This window comes from Biomphalaria glabrata, chromosome 6 (assembly GCF_947242115.1).
Source record: "Biomphalaria glabrata chromosome 6, xgBioGlab47.1, whole genome shotgun sequence".
NCBI lineage: Eukaryota > Metazoa > Mollusca > Gastropoda > Planorbidae > Biomphalaria > Biomphalaria glabrata.
In genome coordinates this window covers 45352713-45374768 of record NC_074716.1, presented here as the reverse complement: position 1 = coordinate 45374768, position 22056 = coordinate 45352713, and the positions used below count along the sequence as shown (strand labels likewise).

At 34.9% G+C, this 22056-nt stretch overlaps 2 protein-coding genes across 6 annotated transcripts in view; one reads left to right on the top strand and one right to left on the bottom strand.

Moving 5' to 3' along the window:
* LOC106057545 (hyaluronidase conohyal-P1) overlaps positions 1-22056 on the bottom strand; it is a 199086-nt gene that overhangs the window by 79343 nt on the left and 97687 nt on the right. The window lies entirely within an intron of this gene.
* Positions 6258-22056, top strand: part of LOC106057548 (uncharacterized) — a 22275-nt gene continuing 6476 nt past the window's right edge. For 2 of the 5 annotated variants that reach the window (XR_008778412.1, XM_056032324.1), the window contains exons 1-7: positions 6786-6941; positions 12339-12432; positions 13550-13750; positions 14574-14651; positions 19819-20154; positions 21546-21674; positions 22007-22056. The exon at positions 22007-22056 is cut by the window's right edge and continues 25 nt beyond it. Coding sequence is in view for 4 of the 5 variants with exons in the window: in XM_056032324.1 (XP_055888299.1) it covers positions 12372-12432; positions 13550-13750; positions 14574-14651; positions 19819-20154; positions 21546-21674; positions 22007-22056 (855 nt within the window). In the remaining variant the exon portion in view is untranslated. Of the gene's footprint in view, positions 6744-6785; positions 6942-12320; positions 12433-13549; positions 13751-14573; positions 14652-19818; positions 20155-21545; positions 21675-22006 lie in introns of those variants that run through there. The other 3 variants (XM_056032326.1, XM_056032325.1, XM_056032327.1) reach the window with 3 other exon arrangements.

Sequence of the window (22056 nt, the reverse complement as noted above, 5' to 3'; positions counted from 1 at the left end):
GAATTTGATTTGAAACAGAAAGCCATTCAATGTGACACCTGCTATGAATGGTACCATGCATCATGTCTCCAAATGAATACACCTGTGTATTATGCCTTAGGCAACAAAGATGCATCATGGCACTGTGTACCGTGTGGCTAACCTCAGTTTACATCAGGACTGTTTGATTCCTTTGATGCAGACACATCTAACCCATACAACATCCTAAACACCATCCCAAACCAAACTCACCAACCACTAGCCAGATCCACTCCTGTTAAACCTAAATCTACTAAAATTAATACAACAGCCTCACTAAACAAACCTACTAAAGAAGTAACACCAAAATACCTTAAAACCTTAATAATAAATTTTCAAAGCATTAGGAACAAAACAGCAGATTTAGAAATTTTATTAGAATGTGAGAAACCAGACATAATTGCAGGCACAGAAACTTGGCTACATCCTGAAATTTATAATGCAGAAATTTTCAATAGTAATTATGAAATTTTCAGAAAAGATAGGGCTGATAATCATGGAGGAGTTCTTTTAGCAATAAAAAACACTCTTATAGCAGAAGAAATTACCTTACCTAACTCAAAAAATATAGAATCAACATTTTGTAAAATTAATACCACCTCAACATCCCTAATAATAGGCAGCATTTACAGACCACCAAATTCTAGTTTAGAATACATGCAGGAACTAAGTAATCAGATTACGACACTTAAAGAGACAAATAAAAATGCAGTTTTTTGGATTATGGGTGATTTCAACCTACCTGATATAAATTGGAAAACACTAACCATAGATAAACACCAAAACCTTAAGGACATAAATGAGCTTTTCATAGAAACTTTACACAACCTAAGTTTAGATCAAATCATTAAAAAGCCAACTAGATTAAACAACACATTAGATCTCTTCTTAACCAACAGACCTGGATTAGTAGTTGATTATGATATTATCCCTGGTCTATCAGACCATGAGATCATACAAATACACAGTCAGATAAAAGCAGTAGCCAATACAAAACCCAAAAGAAAAATCTTACTCTGGAATAAATGTAACCTAACACAACTACACCAAGCTGCATTAAATTTTCAACAAACATTCTTATTAGAAAAAGACATTAACCAACCAGTCGATGACCTCTGGAATTTCATTAAAAACCATCTTAAAAGCATTATAGAAAATCAAATACCAACTAAATACACATCAAACAAAATAAATAAATGCTGGTTTAATAATAGACTAAAGAAGCTTTGTAAACAGAAGGAAAACCTATATAGAAAATTTAAAGAAACTAATGCAGAAAGAGTTTACAAAAAGTATATAAAAATTAAACACTTAACCCAAAAAGTAAGCAGACAGCTGCAGAGTGAATACATAAACAATGTAATATCTAAAGACAACAACAAAAACCTATGGTCATACATTAAGTCTAAGAAAATGGAAACAACAGGCGTAGCGCCATTAAAAGATGAACATAACATAATGATAATGAAACTAAAGCAAACATTCTAAACAAATACTTTGCATCAGCATTCTCAGCCCCAGGAGACAAAGACATATTACTGAATTTGAACCAAGTAGACAACATAGAAGATATAGTAGTACAAGAAAATGGAATTCAAAAACTATTAGCCAACACCAAACCAAATAAAGCTTCTGGACCTGATGGTATTCCAGCTAGATTACTCAAAGAACTAAGTAATGAGCTAGCCCCAGTGTTCAAAATACTCTTTCAGGCTTCACTTAACCAGGGCAGAGCACCAAAGGACTGGAAAGAAGCTAATGTCACCCCCCTATTTAAAAAAGGAGAAAAATCTGACCCAGGAAACTACAGACCAGTATCACTTACCAGCATTACATGTAAAATCCTAGAACATATAATATGTAGCAACATCATAAACCACTTAGACAAACATAATGTCCTCACACCATACCAACATGGCTTTAGGAAATATAGATCATGTGAAACACAACTAATAGGACTAATTGATGATTTTTCAAAAGGTTTAGATAATAGTGAACAAATAGATGCTATCTTACTAGATTTTTCTAAGGCTTTTGACAAAGTTCACCACCATAGTTTGCTTAAAAAATTAAAATATTTCGGCATTAATGGTCCACTGCATCAGTGGATTAAAGACTTTCTGATAGGGAGAGAACAAACTGTAATAATAAATGGCTCTAAATCAACACCGATAACAGTAAACTCAGGTGTACCTCAAGGAACAGTCTTGGGTCCACTACTATTTTTAATTTACATAAATGATTTACCAAATTGCATTACTTCAGGAACAAAAGTCAGATTATTTGCAGACGATTGCATAATATATAGAACAATAAAAACAACACAAGACACAGATATTTTACAAAGAGAATTAGATGAATTACAGAAATGGGAATCAAATTGGAGCATGTCTTTCCACCCAGAAAAATGTCAGTTGTTAAGAGTAACAAAAAAAATAAAACAAATTAATTCCACTTATCTTATTCATGGCAAACCAGTAACACAGACTAAAAACGCAAAATACCTAGGTGTTATAATAAATGAAAAACTGTCATGGAATCCACATATTGATGAAACTACAAAAAAATCAAACAAAGCATTAGGATTTATTAAAAGAAATTTCTATAAATCAAATAAGAACATAAAACTAAAATGTTATTTAACCTTGGTTAGGCCAATAATAGAATATGCATCCTCTGTTTGGGACCCCTCAACTCAAGAAAACATTAAGAAACTAGAACAGACACAAAATAGAGCAGTGCGATTCATAACAAACGAATATTTACATTTGACTAGAGTAACACCTTTAGTAAAATCACTAAATTTAGAAAGCCTTCAGGACAGAAGGCTCAAAAGTAAAGTAGCAATAATACATAAAACACTGAACCATAATCTTCAAATACAAAAACAAAAATTAATAAAATACTCTGAAAGACACAAAGATAAAGGCACATTCCTCGTCCCATATGCTAGGACAAATTTGTACAAATACTCCTTCTTCCCTAGTGCTATTAGAGCATGGAATGGGTTGCCTGAGCTAGCCAGGAAAACCAGTGACTTGGCAGAATTTAAGTCATTGGTTAATATGCATGACTAAATGCATGACGCGTAGGACGTAATCATCTTCTTTTTTGAAGTAACGTCTGTATTATATAAGATAAGATAAGATAAGAATTAAGCAAATTAAGAAAAAAATTATAATCATTATTTCAAATGGTTGTATCTAAACCTTATGAATTATTTTTCAGTTATAAGTATATTGAAATGAATGGATAATCATGAAATTGTTAAATAATTGCTGCTATCATTCCATTGACTAAAGAACCATAATTTTTTTTTTTAATTAATTTCAAAATTAATTAATTAATTAATTTTCAAGCAGAGTTCACATAGATCTTGAATGAAATTTTTCTTTTTTTGACTAATGCTTCAATTTTATTCTATCATTAGTTTTTTATTTTTATTACCCAGAATATTTTAAAAATGAGTACACTATTTTCATGTAATAATGTAACTTGGTATTCACACATCAAAATACGCTATAATCTTTAGGCCATATAGATTTGTATAAAAATATAAATTAACTTGCTCAAATACACTGTAAATGTATATTGTTTGGATAAGAATAAAGTTTTTCTGTAGACAATTATTGTTCAAGATTTGTTGATGCTCCTGCTTAATAAATTATATATACAGGTCATTAGTTTTAACACACTACTGACACAAGAAAAACTGGTCGCCCCCACTTCCATTACATAGATGTAATAAAACGTGAACTCAAATCAGTGAACATCAATACTGACAATTGGGAAGACATAGCTTTAGACAGATGGAGAGACAGTGACCAAGAAAGCTATGGACAGTGAAAGTACATAGGTCTCAGCTCAGGAAGAAAAATGTACAATCCGAAAAACGGCCAGCTCCTCTACCACCGAAGCAAAAGCCACCTTAACCTGTGCTATCTGTGGATGGGAGTGTCTCTCCAAAATAGGGCTCCACAGCCACATGAGGAAGTGTGCTCTGAGATGAAACCTTAGTCTTTCTACAACTGAAAGAGGCCAATGATGATGATACAGGTCATTAGTTTTAACACGTCTGATAATAAATGACAGTACAAGTTATTGAATGAAAATTTGTCATTATTTCAGGTGCTTTAGGCCTACATCAATGTGAGGTACCAGTACTTTGATTGTGTCATATAACAATTTAAAGCAACATTTTGAATAGTGTGTAGAATTGACAGTAAATACATTTAAGTGATGGGCTGTGATCTGCATGAATTGAGAGCTGATCATGTATTGAATTTGTGTTTTTGATCTTTACTTCAAGTAAATGTTAATGAACAATTAATTTTTAATGAATAAATAATTTAAAAATAAATACAAAGAAACCATAAACATCTACTTTATTTTAATAATTTTTTTTCATCAGAACAGAATTTCCAACTTTGCATTCTTAAAAAAAATATAATTTATTTAGAGTAGAGTCAGAACACAAAATCATAGTTTTGAAATTAAGTAAATTAAGCTAAGCTGTGATCTCTTATAAACATTTGTATATAGACTACACACAATTTAATTATTATTTTTCATCAAATTGCAGGAACTAGTACATGTACTTATGCATATTTGACAATAAAAAACCTTAGTCAATGAAATAGTAGTACTAGTAAATGAGATAAAAGTAAACTAAATATCATCAATGCTATTGAAGCCACACTTGTTTCTTTTTATCTTGTTTGGTGGACTGCAATTAAAGTTGCTATTAATTTTACTGATTGTCTTAGCTGAAATGCCAGTGTCGTCTCTTTGAATCCTAAGCTTATTTTCTTGGTTACTGGAAGTCCAGATGTTTGGAGTTTCATTTTAAACACCTATATATTCCGAAGTGGCCTTCCGATAGGCAAAACCTATTTGCCTAACATGTCATATGCACATAAAGAGGTACCACAGAAATGCTTTAAAGACAAGCTTAGGCGCCAACTTGCTTTAACTGACATAGAATAAGAGAGCACCTGGTTGCATACAGCTTCAGAACGAAACAGCTGGAGGTCACTTACAAAGGTGTGGTATACACCAATGAAAATTAATTGCCGAGGGTAGACGGCAAAAAGAAAAAAACAACTGATTCTACCACAGTTGGACAATGGTTATGCCTGTGCTCAGTGTGGCATAATATATAGGTCACAGCTGGGGCTGAATAGCCACTGGAAACATAGCATTCCTCATAAGTCTTCGGAATCAAAGACAAGCCTATCGTTTTTGTAGAATAGTTTGTAGCTTCTGTAAATGCATGAAATGCCGTCACAAATGACACAAGTCCTCTGTGAGTTTGATGGATTATAAACATCTTACTTCTTTGCTTTATATTAAATGGTCCTTCTGTCTGTTCCACTAGGTTTATCTAAATATCATTGATATATCATAACATGTCATCAAAATAAAAACTAGAATCTCTGCAACTGGTTTACAAGTCAGAAGTCATCAATAACACTTGCCATTTTAAAAAAAAACAACAATTTAGATTACTGATTAGTCAAATTAGACTTAGTGACTGATTATTCGATTCATTTAGGCCTATAATTTTTTTTATGTGAATATATAATGATCCTTTACACTTTGTGACTTTACTAGTAGATCTATACTTTGGAGTAGACTTGTTTGTTGAGCTAAAGTCGGAAGTACACATTGAATTTTACTGTGATCTAGATCTAGTAATCATTTAGTCAAATGTAGTGATCTACTAAAACTAATACTATAGATCTAGATGTAGAGTCTAGTAGTAGAGAGAGTAGGCCTATCTGTCATATCGTGATCAGTAGGTGGCTGAAGTTTTATAAATCTATTCCATGACAAAAACCCTGGCTAGATTTAGATCTAACTAGAATTAAACTAGAAAACTGAATTAGAGAAGTAGCTTTCTGGATCTAGAACTAGAATCTAATTCTATATATTACTAATATTAGATCTAGTTGCGTCAAACGCTTAATTTTTGGTTGTTGTTTTTAATAAATGCACATAAAATACATTGTATTTTGGCAATAAAAATACCCAGTTGGTAGTCAAGTAATTCTAATAATTAATTAATGAATGACTCTATCAGTATTTGTTTTAGATCTATCAGATTCATATGACTTATTATTTATACTTATTTTATATCATTCGTCCAAGAAAATCGGCCAGAAAATCTAGCTCTAGATTTATTTCATTTTAGATTAGGCTATAGTTGTTTTGTTGTTTTTTTTTGTCATTTTATTTAGGCTACAATATTATCAAGATTAACTTTTTCTTTGTTTCCCACGAGACGTGTATGCCTATAGCCTAGTCCTTTCGATAATAAAAAAAAACGATTAGAAATGCGTAGCTTGGAGTGTCAAAACTGTATTAGGCCTCCTATTTTTATTTCGTGCAATTTAGTATATCGTAACAAATACGCATTTAGCGGAACGGTAGACAGGTCTTCATCCAGATTTAGTGTAAATAAACCAAACACAGAAACACTGAAAGATTGTATTTTCGGAATTTAGATTCTATTTTTTGGAAAATAAGTGGCATTTTATAGGGTGATCGAAAAAAATAACTTTTGTGACGATCTCTTATTCAGGGAAATTATATCTATTTTATCAGATAGTCAGAAAATGAATAAAGTTTTTACAGATCTAATAAAATATAGTGTGGGGAAGTTTTACTCTCAATGAAGGTCAATCCAAGTGGCTCTCGGAGTAAATTTCTTCTTCTTCAAGAAGGTGGGCGTTTGGGGGGGGGGGGTACCCTTGTCATATTGGGAAAACCCGACAATTGCATTGCTTATAGTTTTATGTTGGGCTACTTTAAAGTTAAAAGATGTACACTTGTTCAGTATTGCTATTGCATTTATTAATCTAGATTATTTCGAAACACATTCAGTCACATCTACATTCAATATGTTAAAATCATAGCTAGTTGTAAGTATTAATAGAACTATTTGTGTCTATACTTTCAGAAAATGTATCTTTACATTGTATTTTTTTATGTTTCGTTTAATGTCTGGACTTTTAAACGCCCTGTATTTTAAATAGCCGAAGACCTTATTGTCAGGTTTAGGAGTTGTTTAGGTTGCTCAAGAGCTGAACGAAATTAAGGCCCCGAGGTTCAACCTGACAAGAACATCATTCACAAATAGTCGTGCATATATATATATATATATATATATATAGATAGATAGATAGATAGATAGATAGATAGATGGATATACTACTGTGACCACATTGAAATTATAGCCTATTGTTGTTGTTGTTTTTAAGGGGGTTAGGGGTGTGGAGGCAGTTGCGTAGTGTGGGGGGAGTGGGGGACCAAATTAGCGAATTCCCCCCTGGCCCCCACTTGAGTGGTCCCCTTAATGAGTGTCCGGAAATTTTTTTTTTACATAAAACATTACGCCATTATCTCATGTCATGATGTCGAATGTCAAAATGCTGGGGGTCCCTAAAGAGGTCTAGCCCCCCCCCCAGGCCGAGACCCTCAAATCCCTAGCTAGGCCACTGTGTGGAGGATAGTTGACCCCTTCCCCCCTGTGACTTCCTACCTTGACTTGCAAGTTGCCAGTCTTCACTATGTCCCTCCCCCTTGAAATGAAAGACGCAAATGTAATTAATTATATCTCACACGTTAACCTTGAGATATTCCCTTTGTTATACGCACACCTAAGTCTGTCATCCAATGAGCTGAAACCGTTCTGTGTCGGTATCCTTCTTGACACAGCAGCACACTGGAGGACATTACGTGTACTACACACACGAGTAACGGAGGTTTATTCCTTGGGACATCAGAATCAACTATCTACGCTCATCTCGCGAACCAGGATGTCTGCCTATTTGAATGGGGGCAATGTGTCAACTATAAACTGACTCTGTCCTTGCAGTAATTAGTTTGCTTTAACTTGTCACTACAGCTCTAGAAATGTTATTGTGGTAAAACAATTACATGAAATAGTAAATACATCTATATTATAAAGTAGAATGTGAGGGGTATGTATGTATGTCTGTATGTGTGTTACTTATAGACATCAAAACCGCTTGACCAATCTTGATAAAACTAGGCAGGAATGTTCCTTGGGTACCAACTTAGACCGTAGTGTATGTATTGTAGCCCTAAAACAAACTTAAGACCCTCAAAAAAAATAAAGTTGTCCGACTCTATTACAGCTATAGTATTTTATGGATCTAGGCCATGTCTACAATGTTGACATGAGAAAAGATAGAAAGGATTTAGACCTAGATCTAATTTTAAGAAATACACTTTGCGCAGATAGTTTTTTACTTTGACACATGAAAATACAAAAGAAGATCCATTGATTTCATTATATAATAAAATTAACCTTCAATTTTGTGTTTCAAAAGCATTTTTTACATTAATTAGTTCCTTATATCTGTGACTACAGATTTCCTGACGAACATTCTTTCATTAGACAATTCCGTAATGAATCGCGTACTAAATATTAATTTGTTTAATTGTTTACTTTATAATCCCATCCCTAGATCTAAAACTCTAATATGATAAAACTTCTCTTCGCACAGATAGTTTTATACTTTAACACATAAACATATTAATTAAAGTCCATTCATTTCATATTTTGATCAAATAAACATTCAAATTTGGTTTTCTAAAGCTACATTCGTTTACGACAGCTGCGAAGCCAAGTTGAGATAGGCCTAGATCTATATTCATTCATGAATCGCGTACTAAAAATTATTTCGTTTAATTGTTCACTTTATAATACCATCCCTAGATCTAAAACTCTAATCCAACTCTAAGATGATAAAACTTCTCTTCGCACAGATAGTTTTATACTTTAACACATAAATATATTAATTAAAGTCCATTCATTTCATATTTTGATCAAATAAACATTAAAATTTGGTTTTCTAAAGCTACATTCGCTTACGAAAGCTGCGAAGCCGAGTTGAGATAGGCCTCCTAGATCTATATTCATTCATGAATCGCGTACTAAAAATTATTTCGTTTAATTGTTCACTTTATAATCCCATTCATTTAACAAAGCTATCGCTCTTTTCGTTTTTAATAGATAAGAATGTATCGACTTCGGGTAAACCATTTTCGCAAAACTAATTTTATTTTCGTAGCGAAAGAGAAATAACGTGAAAGGATCATTAGCTACGTTTAACATACATCTAAATCCAATCCACTAGATTATTCAAAAGCATTTTTTACATAAATTAGTTCCGAATATCTGTGACTACAGATTTCCTGGCGAACATTCTTTCATTAGACATTACCAAATGGTTACACATTAACACATCTCTCTACTGAGTCTATTCCTAGGCCTAGGTCTAATAAAACTCTTATTGAACTCTAAGATGATAAAACTTCTTTTCGCAAAGATAGTTTTATGCTTTAACACATAAACATACTAATTATTGTCCATTCATTTCATATTTTAATCAAATTAACATTCAAATTTGTTTTTCTAAAGCATTTTTAATACATTCGTTCGCTGTTCGCTAAAGCTGCGTAGCCGTGTGGAGATAGGCCTATATAAATTCATTCATGAAAAAAGGTCACGCATGCGCAGCACAGAACTCTAGATTAGTGTAGATTTAGACCCTACGTCTACCTCAAGATCTACTTTATACTTTATACACATGAACATACAAAATTTAGTCTATTCATCTCAAATTTTAATCAAATATATGTAGGCCTACAAGCAAATGTTTTAATTTGAAAAAAAAATGGATTTAATTAAGCCTATTAGCTATTTTGATTTGATAGCTTCATTCACACTATTTTTACATTGACACATTCGCTTTACTTATTACATTATTATTTCGTTTAATTGTTTACAAAACACTCTCAGTGACTATATCGAAAGTAATGCGCAAATAAAGACCCGCGGGTCGCGGGTAACATATGTCTAGTGTAATATAAATATCGAAATAATGGGTTGATTTCGCATCTGTCAATGTGTTGCCATTTTTTGAATTTACATGTATCGCGCAGTTTAAAATAATTTTGTCTCCAGCCAGTTTCACTTCGCTTAGCTCAGGTCGTCAACCCCCCACCCCAATAATAAAGTTTTCTCCGAATTTTTTCCCCAAATAAAAACTGACGTTAGAGTTTAAAAAAAAGAACTATTGATTAATAACGCAATTAATTAATTGATTTAGCAAGCTCACCGGAAAGACCCCTTGCAATATTGAAGTATTACACACAAATTACAAGAAGTTATTAGCGACCTTCTGCTTCGTAAAAGAAGAATTGATTAAACAAATATTATGCTAGTTGTTTTTAATTTCTACCTTGAAATATGTTATGTACCAGATTGAACCTTTTATCTAGGATGGAGTTGGCCCTCAGGCTGTAGTTTACCTGAAATCCTGTAGTATTTTTCAACAGATACAAATGTTGAGAGTAGAATGTCGGAGGGTGGGGTTCACGAAAATTTTTTAATACAGTTATCTTCTCTTGGTTTCGTTTCCTGCTAAAATTTAAAAAAAATTCAGTAACTGTAAAATATAAGAAAATGAAAACCTAAATATTAAATAACGACGCCATATTGAACGATCGCTATTTGTGCCGCCTACTGTGTGTCACGTTGTGCAGATTGTAAGTCAAAGACCTTAGAAGTGTAATTTTATAGTTCTAAAAAGGGTGCAAAATCTAGAGCATAATTTTATAATAATAATAATAATAATAATAATAATAATAATAATAATCTTTATTATCCGTAAGGAAATTTGTCTTACAATTTGTGCATTACACCAAACAAAAAACATTATAACTATTAGAAACCAAAGTGTACATTCACACCAGACGCACTCATAATTTACATGTGACAAAGTTTATACCAGATTGTTCTTATTTAATAATTTGATTGCCAGGGGAACAAAAGAGTGTTTGTGTCTGTTTGTCTTTGCTATCGGTGTCTTGTATCTCTTTTGTGATGGTAAAATCACAAAGTCCTGACACAAAGGGTGATTCTTTATTTCGAGGATCTTAGCTTTTTTATAGATGTTTGTCTCAAACAACTGCCCAAATGGGGTTTGTTTTTTGCCAATGATTTTACCATCATCATTTAGGATATTATAAAGTTTATTTTTATTTTTAATGCTCAGATTGCCATAGCAGGCAGTGATATTGAAACTGAAAATATTGCAGATGTGAGCGTGATAAAACATAGCCAAGGCCTTTTCGCTAACATTAAACGAGGACAGTTTTCTTAGTAATCGTAATCTTTGCTGCCCTTTTTTGCTGATATAATCAGTATTTGCAGTAAAATTTAGTTTATTGTCTAGGATAGTACCAAGGTATTTAAAGGTTTGCACAATTTCAATAGTCTCTCCAGCTACAGAAACAATATCATTTCCCTTCTTGTCCCGTTTTGGCGACGGGACGTTTTGGCGCGAAATACATTATGTACGTTTATTGTATTATTTCTTTTAGAAGAATTATTCATATCTATGTTTTGCACGAGTGTTTGTATTAAGACATATTTTTCACGAACTAAATGTAAATGTGTGTTTGATTTTCACATCATTTTCTTTAATAAACATTTTGGCTTGTGTATGTGTGTTTATTAAGAGGCACATATTTATTTTCAAAAAAGTTTTTTAAGATATTACTTTAAAATTAAAAACAAAATGAAACGATGATAGACAAAAAATTGATGCAATTATTTGTTTACATTAACATTGGTTTATTTAATGACTGTATGGTATCTCCAGCTATACATACCAAACACTTGCTAATAATAAGTAAAAATATAATACATGTACCATGTTTCTCAAAAGACTTTAAGTTAAGTATACATAGACACCATGGTTATTTGCCTAAGTCGCTGGAATTCAAGGATTCATAAAAAAAAACTACGTGCTTATTAAATTATCGTCAAATGATATCTCGCGCCAAAACGTCCCGTCGCCAAAACGGCTCGCGCCAAAACGTCCCGTCGCCAAAACGGCGGGGCCAAAACGGCGTCGCCAAAACGGCGTCGCCAAAACGTCACGTACCGCCCCAAACATATCAACACTTATACAGTTTGTCAGCTCTAGTTTGCTTTAGTTTTTTTTCTCAGACTAATATTCAAATTCTAGTTGATTTAGTTTGAGGCTAACGACAAATAGGAAACCGATCATTGTTTGAACTCTTTTTTTTTAGGAACAGGGATGTGCTCAGCTACGCCTATGACCTGTCTACGCATGTCTCTAGCTAACAATCTTATATATTTAATATGTTTTAACTCTCTCTGCCTAAAAAAAAACGTTATGTTTTTTTTTACTATTCGCGTAACATTAATTCTACTAGAACACATATGTACCTATTACTAGATACGTATATTGCTTTAGGACTGAAAAAAATCTACCCAGTTACTGAATAGAATGCTGACTCTTCATGGAGTAATTGTATGGTCAATGTTATTTTACAGTTCACTCCAACACTGTAAGTACATTTCTATAAGTACCAATTAATTGTTATTTGTTATTGTTATTGTAAGAAAACATGCGTATAACATAAACCTGTAGAGCTTAGAATAAGAATTCATATATTAATCTTGGTCCATAAGGGATTTTCGTACACCAGATATTGTAGAGATCTGCAAACCTCTCTTTCATGTCTCATTTCTTAACAACTTTGTGTGTCAGCTCTATGCCTAAACAGCTTTACGCCTTTACAATTTCATGCCTAAATATCTTCTGCCTCAGCTACTTCATGCTTCAACAACCTCATGTCTCTACAACTACATGCCTAAATTGTATGCCTCACCATATGCCTCAGCAACTTTATGCTAAATTGTATTTGTTAATTTCATGGCTCATCACCTTTATGCCTTATATTTATGGCTCAATTTTATGCCTCCTTAATTTCATGCATAAAATTTGTGTCTCTATTTTGAACCTGAACAACTAATGCCTAAAATGAATTTCTCATTTTTGTGTCTGAATAGTTAGTTACCGTAATATCATGAATATTTGTGGTGTGTACAATTATAGCTTTGATAATATCTTAACAATCAAATTAGCATCCATTTACGTTTTGGTTTATGCAATTAAACATGCAAGAACGCTCATTCTATTTAAGAAACAGTTTGACAATCACATAATAGATGAAAGAATGTACATTTCTCGAGTGATGGTTCCCAATGATTAAAAAATCATAATCTGCAAAGTCCAAGTTTCTGAAAATTCCCACTTTGAGAATGCCTTTTGTGTGATTACTGCACAAATCGATATCTTCATTTATATCTAACAGATAGAGTTTCCACCCATGGCAGTAGAGGCCATGGAACACAACACTCGTCATCCAAAATAATTACATTTACCACCATACATCTTTTTAACGTTTTAAACTCCATTCCAGAATGGCTCAAAGTGGCTCTCATTTAAAGATGAGTTAAATTTTCAGAGTTTAAGTCGTTGATTAACGCGCATGACAAGAATGACAAATGAAATGCGTAGGTTTTGAAGGATTATCTTTAATTTACAAGATAAGACAAAGAATGATACCTAATTAGTTACTGAGTCTTAATTACATCTACTTTACTTTTCACTTTTTAAAGCCAGACCATTAGTCCAGCTTGGTGAAGACTGTCCCGAGTTTGTCTGGCCGGGCAACAATGTACAAATATGCTCCTGTATATCAATTGACATCGGACCTAATGCTGTTGAACCCAATTGGTACTCTTTCGATGACCGTTTAGTTCCCCAGTCTAATGTAAATAACGTATTGGCCAAGCTGTTTTTGAACTTCAATGAATCAGGTAAGAGCTTTTTAAAAGATTTTTTTTTTTACTTAATGATGGAGTTACAAAATAATATTTTATTTATGTTCAGAATGATTGAACGATTGTACCTGATGAGTGTCAATACTATCTGCTGTCATCACGCTCCCATGTTTGAGATATTCCCTGCCGCAGTGGGTAGGAATTTACCCTTATTTGGAACCCGGCGGGGCTTGACCTCTTTGGGGGCCCCTATATTTTGCATAATATTTAATATTTACTGTAAAAAAAGTTTTAGCAATCAAGTGGGGTCCCGGGGGGATTTTCAAATTCTTCCCCCCCTCCCCCACCCTAGCTACGCCACTGCCTGCTGCAAGGTGAACGTTTCTTGTGAACAGATGGTTATTACATCAGAGCGTAAACCATTTGAAAAATTAAAAAAGGGGGGGGGATGATGGCAGTGCTTGGTTGGTACTTGGGACTATTTAATACTAGTTTAATGTGAAACGAAATATTTTAGATATAAATCCTTATTCGCTATAATTATGTATACAGACATGACTTTTACATATAATAAGGCTTGTAGTCCGAAAATTAATGAGGATTGCAGTATTTCCCGTGGCCCCAGCTTTGAGCTACAAATTTTGCCACATCCCTTGCAGGCATTTCAATTGTCCGCTGGTGGTCCATAAAGATTTTCTTTTCGCCTTCTGCTCCTGTCCTCGGCAGCGGATTTTCTTTCGGTCTCTAGTGTGTACTGTATGGTTTTGCATATGTAAGAAATGAAGATTATCTCCTTATGTATAAAATAAATGTTGAGATTTTGATTCTCCTAATTTAAATATTAAATGTCTGTGTCTAGATCCATATCCAGTTTATTATTGCTCAGAGAAATCAAAACGTGGTGCAGACGATATCAAGTATACACCAAAGTTTGTATGTGAGTCTTGTAGATTAATATTCCAAATCCTTTTTTTTTAAAGTCCAAATAGAAATCTTTTTTTTTAACTGCTTTTAATGAGATATACCATTTATATAACAAATCGTGTCACAAACTTTACAATAAATGAAAAGAACCGATGTAGTAGCAGTAGTAGTAGTAATATTAATATTAATATTGTTATAAAACCTGGTGGTGGCACAGATGGGGGTAGTGGTGTGTGTGTAGTCAGCCGACACAAATCGCCCCAAGCCAGCGCTGGACGAGCGGTCAACCGTGACGAGCTACGACGGTCAACCGAGACGTGTGTCAACATGACGGTTCGGGAAGGATCGGCGTCGTGAACAGAGCTCTGGAGCGTCACGAGGGATGTAGTCATCTGACCACCCAGAATGGTCGAGCGACGTTCTGTCCTGTTTCTAGAAGGCCAGTAGGGACCCTATATAAAGAGCGGAGGAGTAGCAGTCAAGACGGTTGGGAGCCCGGTTCACTACAGTCCGGTCGACTAAAGCACAGTTTAGTGTGGTTCTGCGGTGTGGTTCTGTACGGAGCATTACGACGGTTCAGTGCGAGTACTATTAAGTACAGTTTAGATGAACGGCGTCTTGATCTTGGTCTGTGATCGAGTCCGACACAATGAGCCTAGTGTGTGAAGTCAGTCCTGAACTGTTGAACCCAGTGCAAGCCCGGAACGAGACGGAGAGGCCAGTGCAAGAGTTGATACGGCGGTACGGTTGATACGGAGAGATATTTGTACAGCCTGTGTTACGTGTTGCCAATTGTTAAGTATTGGCTGTAATTTATTGGACTGTTACGTTACTTTGGAGCCCTTAATTTTTAAAGTTCTTTAACTTGGTGGTGTAAGGTGCAGTTTGCAGAGAGCCTGAATAGTGAGATTCGTAACAATATGTATTATCTATAACGAAATTTGTCTTACAATTTATGCATTACACCAATCACCAAATAAAAACATCATAACTATAGAAAACCAAAGTATACACTGACACTAAACACACATGTAAAAAGGTTAATTAATTCAATCTGTTACATGCAACGTATAATGATTTAATTGTTGGCTAAACAAAAGAGTTTTAGTGTCTGTCTTTGCTATCGGTGTCTTGTATCTGTTTAGTGATAGTAGAATCACAAAATCATGACTCAAAGGGTGTTTCTCTATTTCTAGTCTAATGTAGAATAGCCTATCAATGGCCTGTCATATCAATAGATATAAACAATTGTCTTGGGTGGTTTTGCAGGCTCATTGTCTAGAAGTTGGACAGACGAACTATTTCACACTTTTGTCCAGTGCATTGTCGACAGGAAGACCGGACCATCTATCAGTGACAACACTTAATGTATAAATCACTAGTACACTCTTGAAGTAGACTTAACTCTATCACAAAGTTAATCTAGATATAAATAGAATCAGTCTCTAAAGCAGTGGTTCTCATTAAAGTACCAGTAAAATGACCTCACTTTAAGCTAAACACCATTAGATCTATGCGGCGACCCACAACTGTAAAATTATTGTCTTTTATAAACCTTAATAACAGTTCTTTTAATGGTAACGCATGGGCGTAGCCAGGGGGGGGGGGGTTCTTGGGGTTCAAACCCCCCCCCCCCGAAATGAAATCCCCCCCCCCTTGGGGGGGGGGGAGTCGGAATTTAGTGACTGATTTTTTGCTTTGATTTTGTTTATTTTAGGTGAGATTTTAATACTAAACCATCACTTGCACAACCAAAGGGCTTTTGAGTTTAAAACCCCCTACCAGGGGGGTTCGAGTTTAAAAACCCCTACCAGGGGGGTTCGAGTTTAAAAACCCCTACCAGGGGGGTTCGAGTTTATAAACCCCTACCAGAGCGGTTAGAGTTTAAAAACCCCTTCTAGGGGTTTTGAGTTTAAAAACCCCTACTAGGGGTTTTGAGTTTAAAACCCCCTACCAGGGGTTTTGAGTTTTCAACCCCCTACCTGGGGTTTTTGCAGTTAACTCCCCCTCTTCTATAAAACAAAGCAAAAAAAAATGCAAACGAAAATCCCCTAATTCCAAGAGCACAGTTAAGGAAGATTTTGATTTTAAAACCCCGTCTAAAATTTACGATAAATCCCCTCTTTAATATAAAAAAAGCTAATTACGCACTCAAAATGTTATGAGCGTAGCTAAATGGGTTTTGACTCAGTTTTGAGTTTAAACCCCACTTCAGTTGGATTTGAAGGTAAAAAATACCTCTTTAATAATTAAAAAAAAAGCAAATTATACACTAAAAATGTGATGAGTGTAGTCTATGGGGTTTTGAGTTTAAACTCCCCTCCAGTGGAGTTTGAAGCTAAAAAGTACCTCTTCAATATAAATAAAAGAAAATTACTCACTCTAAAATCTATGAGCGTAGTCAAAGGGGTTTGAGTTTAAACCCCCCGCCATCTTCAGTGTAAGAAAAAAAGCAAATTACGCACTCAAAATGCTATGAACGTTGCCGAAAGGGGTTTTGAGTTTAAACCCCCATTCAGATGGTTTTGGTGCTAATAATACATCTTCAATATAAAAAAAAAAGCATATTACACACTATAATTATTTGAGCGTAGTCAAGCCAATCGGGGGTTTTGAGTTTCTTCTACAGATGGATTTTTTTTTTAAAGTTTAAAACCCCTTCAGATGGTTTTAAGTCTAAGATTCCCCTACAGAGCATTTTGAGGTGGAAAACCCCCAACAGAAGATTTTGACGATAAAACTTTTCTTTTCGATATAAAATCTAAAGCAAACTACAGTCACTTAATTCCAAGAGCGTATTCAAGAGAGGTTACACATTTTTACCAGTGGCAGGGCTCCATTAATAAACTGCAGTGAATAGTCATCTGCCGAAATTGAAAAACACTAAATGTGGCTCAACAAAGATGGCTAAGACAGATTTTAGGAGTCAGTTATAGAGATCGGATCTAAATCAAGGAAATCCTATGCCGAACTGGGAGTCGACCCCTTAGTAAGATTGTGAGAGAACGACGCATGAGGTTTGCGGGATATGTTCTCCGACAAAATGAATTACGCATAAGAAAAGTTGCAATGATATCCTAGTACAACTTGACGCCACTCATTCATGGAGGTCCTCATGGTAGGTGGGAAGAGGCTTCAGACATTACCAGTGACAGATTTTTATGGAAACTGCTTGACGTCAAATGCTCCGAACGGCGTGGAGGGTCTAAGTCAGTAAGAATAGCACATTAGGTTTTTGAAATAAAACTTTTTAATAGCATTAAAATGGACTGTAGATACCTCAGAATATGCATTTTGTTGGCTTTCAATACCAGAAATAGTGCTTGGCGACGGGGCTTCGCCCCGCGCTGGGGAGCTCCTGGCGTTCCCCCAGACCCCCTTGCTAGTAATGGCGGCGAGTCCACAATTTTATGGAAACAGCTTGATGGCAAATGCGCCGAACGACGAGGGAGGGTCTAAGTCAGTAAGAATAGCACTTTTTAATAGCAGGAAAATGCACTGTAGATACCTCAGAATATGCATTTTGTTGGTTTTCAATATCAGAAATAGTGATTGGCGGCGGGGCTTCGCCCCGCGCTGGGGGAGCTCCTAGCGCTCCCCTAAACCCCTTTGCTAGTAATGTCGGGGAATCTACAATTTTTTCACTAACTCATGGAAGAACCTATTCTAGGGCACAATAAACATCTTCCGAAAGAATGAAGGGTCAGAATGTAATACATATAATTTTTTTTCGCGGGGGGAGGGGGGGGAGAAAAAAATTCACCCCCCCCAAACCCCCCCCCCCCCCCCGAAAAAAAATCCTGGCTACGCCCATGTGGTAACGTTATCTGTTATTTAACTATAACAAGGTTACAAAGACAGTTTGAGTGGAAACACAAACTCAAATCGGACCCCGAAATTATCACATCAGGCATGTAAAAAAGGCAGGTTTCAATATTTTCAGAAAGAACATCAGAATGAAATTCTTTCAAATACAAATGACAGAGAAGAATGGAGAAAGAAGGTTCACAGATCTTGTGTGGTGCCCCAGCGGTCCAGCAGACCAAAGGATAGGTGAAAGTGAATGTGACGTTAGATGTGAACCTGGCCTAACTGATGTCTTATAATGAATATCTAATGATCTAATTGTTTTGTAAAGTGACAATCTCTTGTTCAAAGCCTCAAGAAAAAAACATTTTCGTAAAAAAAATTCCTTTAGTGTAGTGTTCCTCCTTCCCTAATGAAGAGATTCCCGTGTTTGTTACTTTTAATAGTGAATAGTTGTAAATGTAGTGTATTTTTATGAAAAAACTGCTTGCGTAAGTGATTTAAAAGAATAGATTTTTCGCTTTCAGAAAAGAAAAAAGTAGCCGTTTCATCAGAACTTTGAATGGTCTAAAATATTATGATGTCGGATTTTCACTATCTTTTCTATTTTACGAGATCTAAACGGGACGGACGGACGGACGGATAGACATTCCACACAAAACTAATAGCGTCTTTTCCCCTTTCGTGGGCAACTAAAAATCTGACATGCATGGGCAAAGCGTTTCTTCAATACCCTGACAATGAATGTATTAAATATATTGAACGACTGGACATATGTACATGGAATAGACTACAAGTATTTTACAAGATCTTTGTACATCTCACAACACAAACAATTTGAAATTGATTGAGTCTCCATCTCTAAGAAAACAAGGTTACAAAGTTAGTGTTTACATATGTAACATTATTTTTGTGAAGCTGCACATTAAGTGCGTAATATGAAACACTACGTATTAATTATTGTTTTAAATTATATGAATACTCAATAGAATGTTTTTCTTTAAAAAAGAGGCTCAATTCTTGTTTATTTAGATTGCAAAAGCTCAGTTTTATTTAGCATGCTTGGTATTGTTTAGTTTATAATGAATCTCTCCAATAATAATAAAATTGTACCCCTAGTGCTGTCTAAATATGCTAGGACAAATTTGTACAAATGCTCCTTCTTCCCTAGTGCTATTAGAGCATGGAATGGGTTGCCTGAGCTAGCCAGGAAAACCAGTGACTTGGAAGAATTTAAGTCTTTGGTTAATATGCAGCATGACTGAATGCATGACGCGTAGGACGTAATCATCTCTTTTTTGGAAGTAACGTCTGTATTATATACGAAAGATAAGAAATGGCTTTAATAAAAAACAAATTGTATTAATTCTCAGATATGTCAGGAAAGGTCCATCTCGCCGTGTGGGATGAACGCATAGCATTTGATTCGCGACGCCCCACGATAGAGGTCAACCTTTGTCCTGAACCATCCCTCTACATCCTGTGCAATATTTCCGTTCAGCAGTTCTTCACCTGGACTACTGGCTTCCTGCGCATCAACAACGTCACGCTGCTCAACGTCACATCCTGGGAAGCTGCCTCGAGGTACACTCTGTTTCATCAGTTCAGACCAACCAGCTCTGGCCAATTTATCGTCTCGTGCAACTTGCGTAACCAGACGCAAAATGATCAACATCAGGTGGTCTCCAAATATAATATAATAGTCAACGGTGAGATCGTCTTCTACAGTTGTGTGTTTTATTGCCATTTGTTAGATGTTAGAAATACTCCATATACAGCAGAAGTCATGTATCTATACAAGAGGGAGGGGGGAGGGGGGGAACTGTGAAGAGATACCTATTTGCCCATTCAATCATCACAGTCCTGTACGACGTGGAAACGATTTATTGGTCAAAACTGCCCACAGGTTGTGACGTTGCAGGTCAGTGTTGAAGCCTATAACGAATGGTTTAGATTCAATAGAGGAGGAGCGGACTGGCTAGATGGACATTCGGGCTAATGCCCGGTGGGCCGGTTCCCAAAATGGGCCAGTAGGGCCACCAAAAGGGATCATGGATGTCACTATAACATGTATCAAATTGTTTAAGGATTTATAATATTCTCTTATGAAAGTGACCCTTTGAGCCTTCAAAAAATATTTTACACAGTAATACTTATTGAATCTAACATATTTTCACGAATAATGAAGCGCTTCCAAACCGAGGGGTCCCAAGTTCAAACTCTGGTGAAGACTGTGAATTTTTAATTTCGGACTCCACCCAACTCTAATAGGTACCTGACGCTGCTTGGGGAAAGGTGAAGGCGGTTGGTCGTTGTGCTTGCCACGTGACACCCTCGTACACCATCATCTGCCCCATAGATCGCAATTTACTTACATACAGCCGCTGACAGTTTTACTTGTAGGTTTAAAAAAATAAAAAAGAAACATAAGGCTAATATTATCCTATATATTATGTTATCTTATATCATCACGATGTACAATGTATGGGCCGGACTGTTAAGAAACGCCCGAACAAGTTATAATGTTTTGATTGATTTGTTCTAAGGATCAAGTTTATATCTGTGCTCAAGCTCATCAATCAAATCTGCATCTTTTATGACAAATACTAGTGATAAAACCAAGGGCTTCACTTGTCGAATTATCATTTATGTCGATAGAGGAGTCGACCTTAACAGTTTTATAAAACACAGTTTGTTTGTAAAGTAATTAATTCAGAGGTCAGGTCATACAGATTTAACTCGTTTCTATTGACTTAAAGACCAAATGTTTTTAATTTACTTTAAATTCACATTATGTACTTTACACTAGGAATACATAATGTAATATTTTGATGTGTCTTATTGTAAAGTAAAATTAAAAGTTGTTTACGGACTTTGAAGTTTTAGGATCATTTGGATGTTGGTAGAAGATCGGCCAAGATTTATTTCCCCAGAGATTCTTATCTCGGTGATGTAACCAACGAACACACGAAAAAAATAACTTATACATTTAAGAAACAGAATAATTTTATCACAGTAGTTTGTGGTACATTCATAATTCCTTACAGTGTATTACATTACATTACATTATATATAATCTTTTTTTTTTATCTTTTAAAAGGAGATTTGTGTAATATCGGAGGTTCCTCCTGTAATGTTTGCCTCGCTGTCAGTACTACAGTCTTACTAGTGTGCATTATCTACATCGTATATACAAAAGTCACATGTCTTCCAAGGATCAATATACGCAGTATGTGGATTTAGGGAAACTTATTTGGATTTTAGGTTGAAACTTGGAACTATTATTTCTGTACCTAACAAAACATAGGATCCGCTGTAGCTGAGCGCTTGGCTTCCAAATTAAACAATGAGACAATTAATAATTGGTAATTTATTATTTCGTGTATATTATAAAAGGAAACAACGTTTTCAAGATTGAGAAAGATAGTTCTAAATGTGAACCTTTGTTGTAGTGCCCTATTTAAGTATTTGTTATATTTTGCTTGCTTTTAATTTAGGTTGAAAAAATAATAATGTAAGAAAAATGAACAACTTTTGTTTTATTTTTTTTATGTTTCTTAGATATTTGCCGAAGATATTATTCTTCTTTGAATATTCAGACAGCATCTATC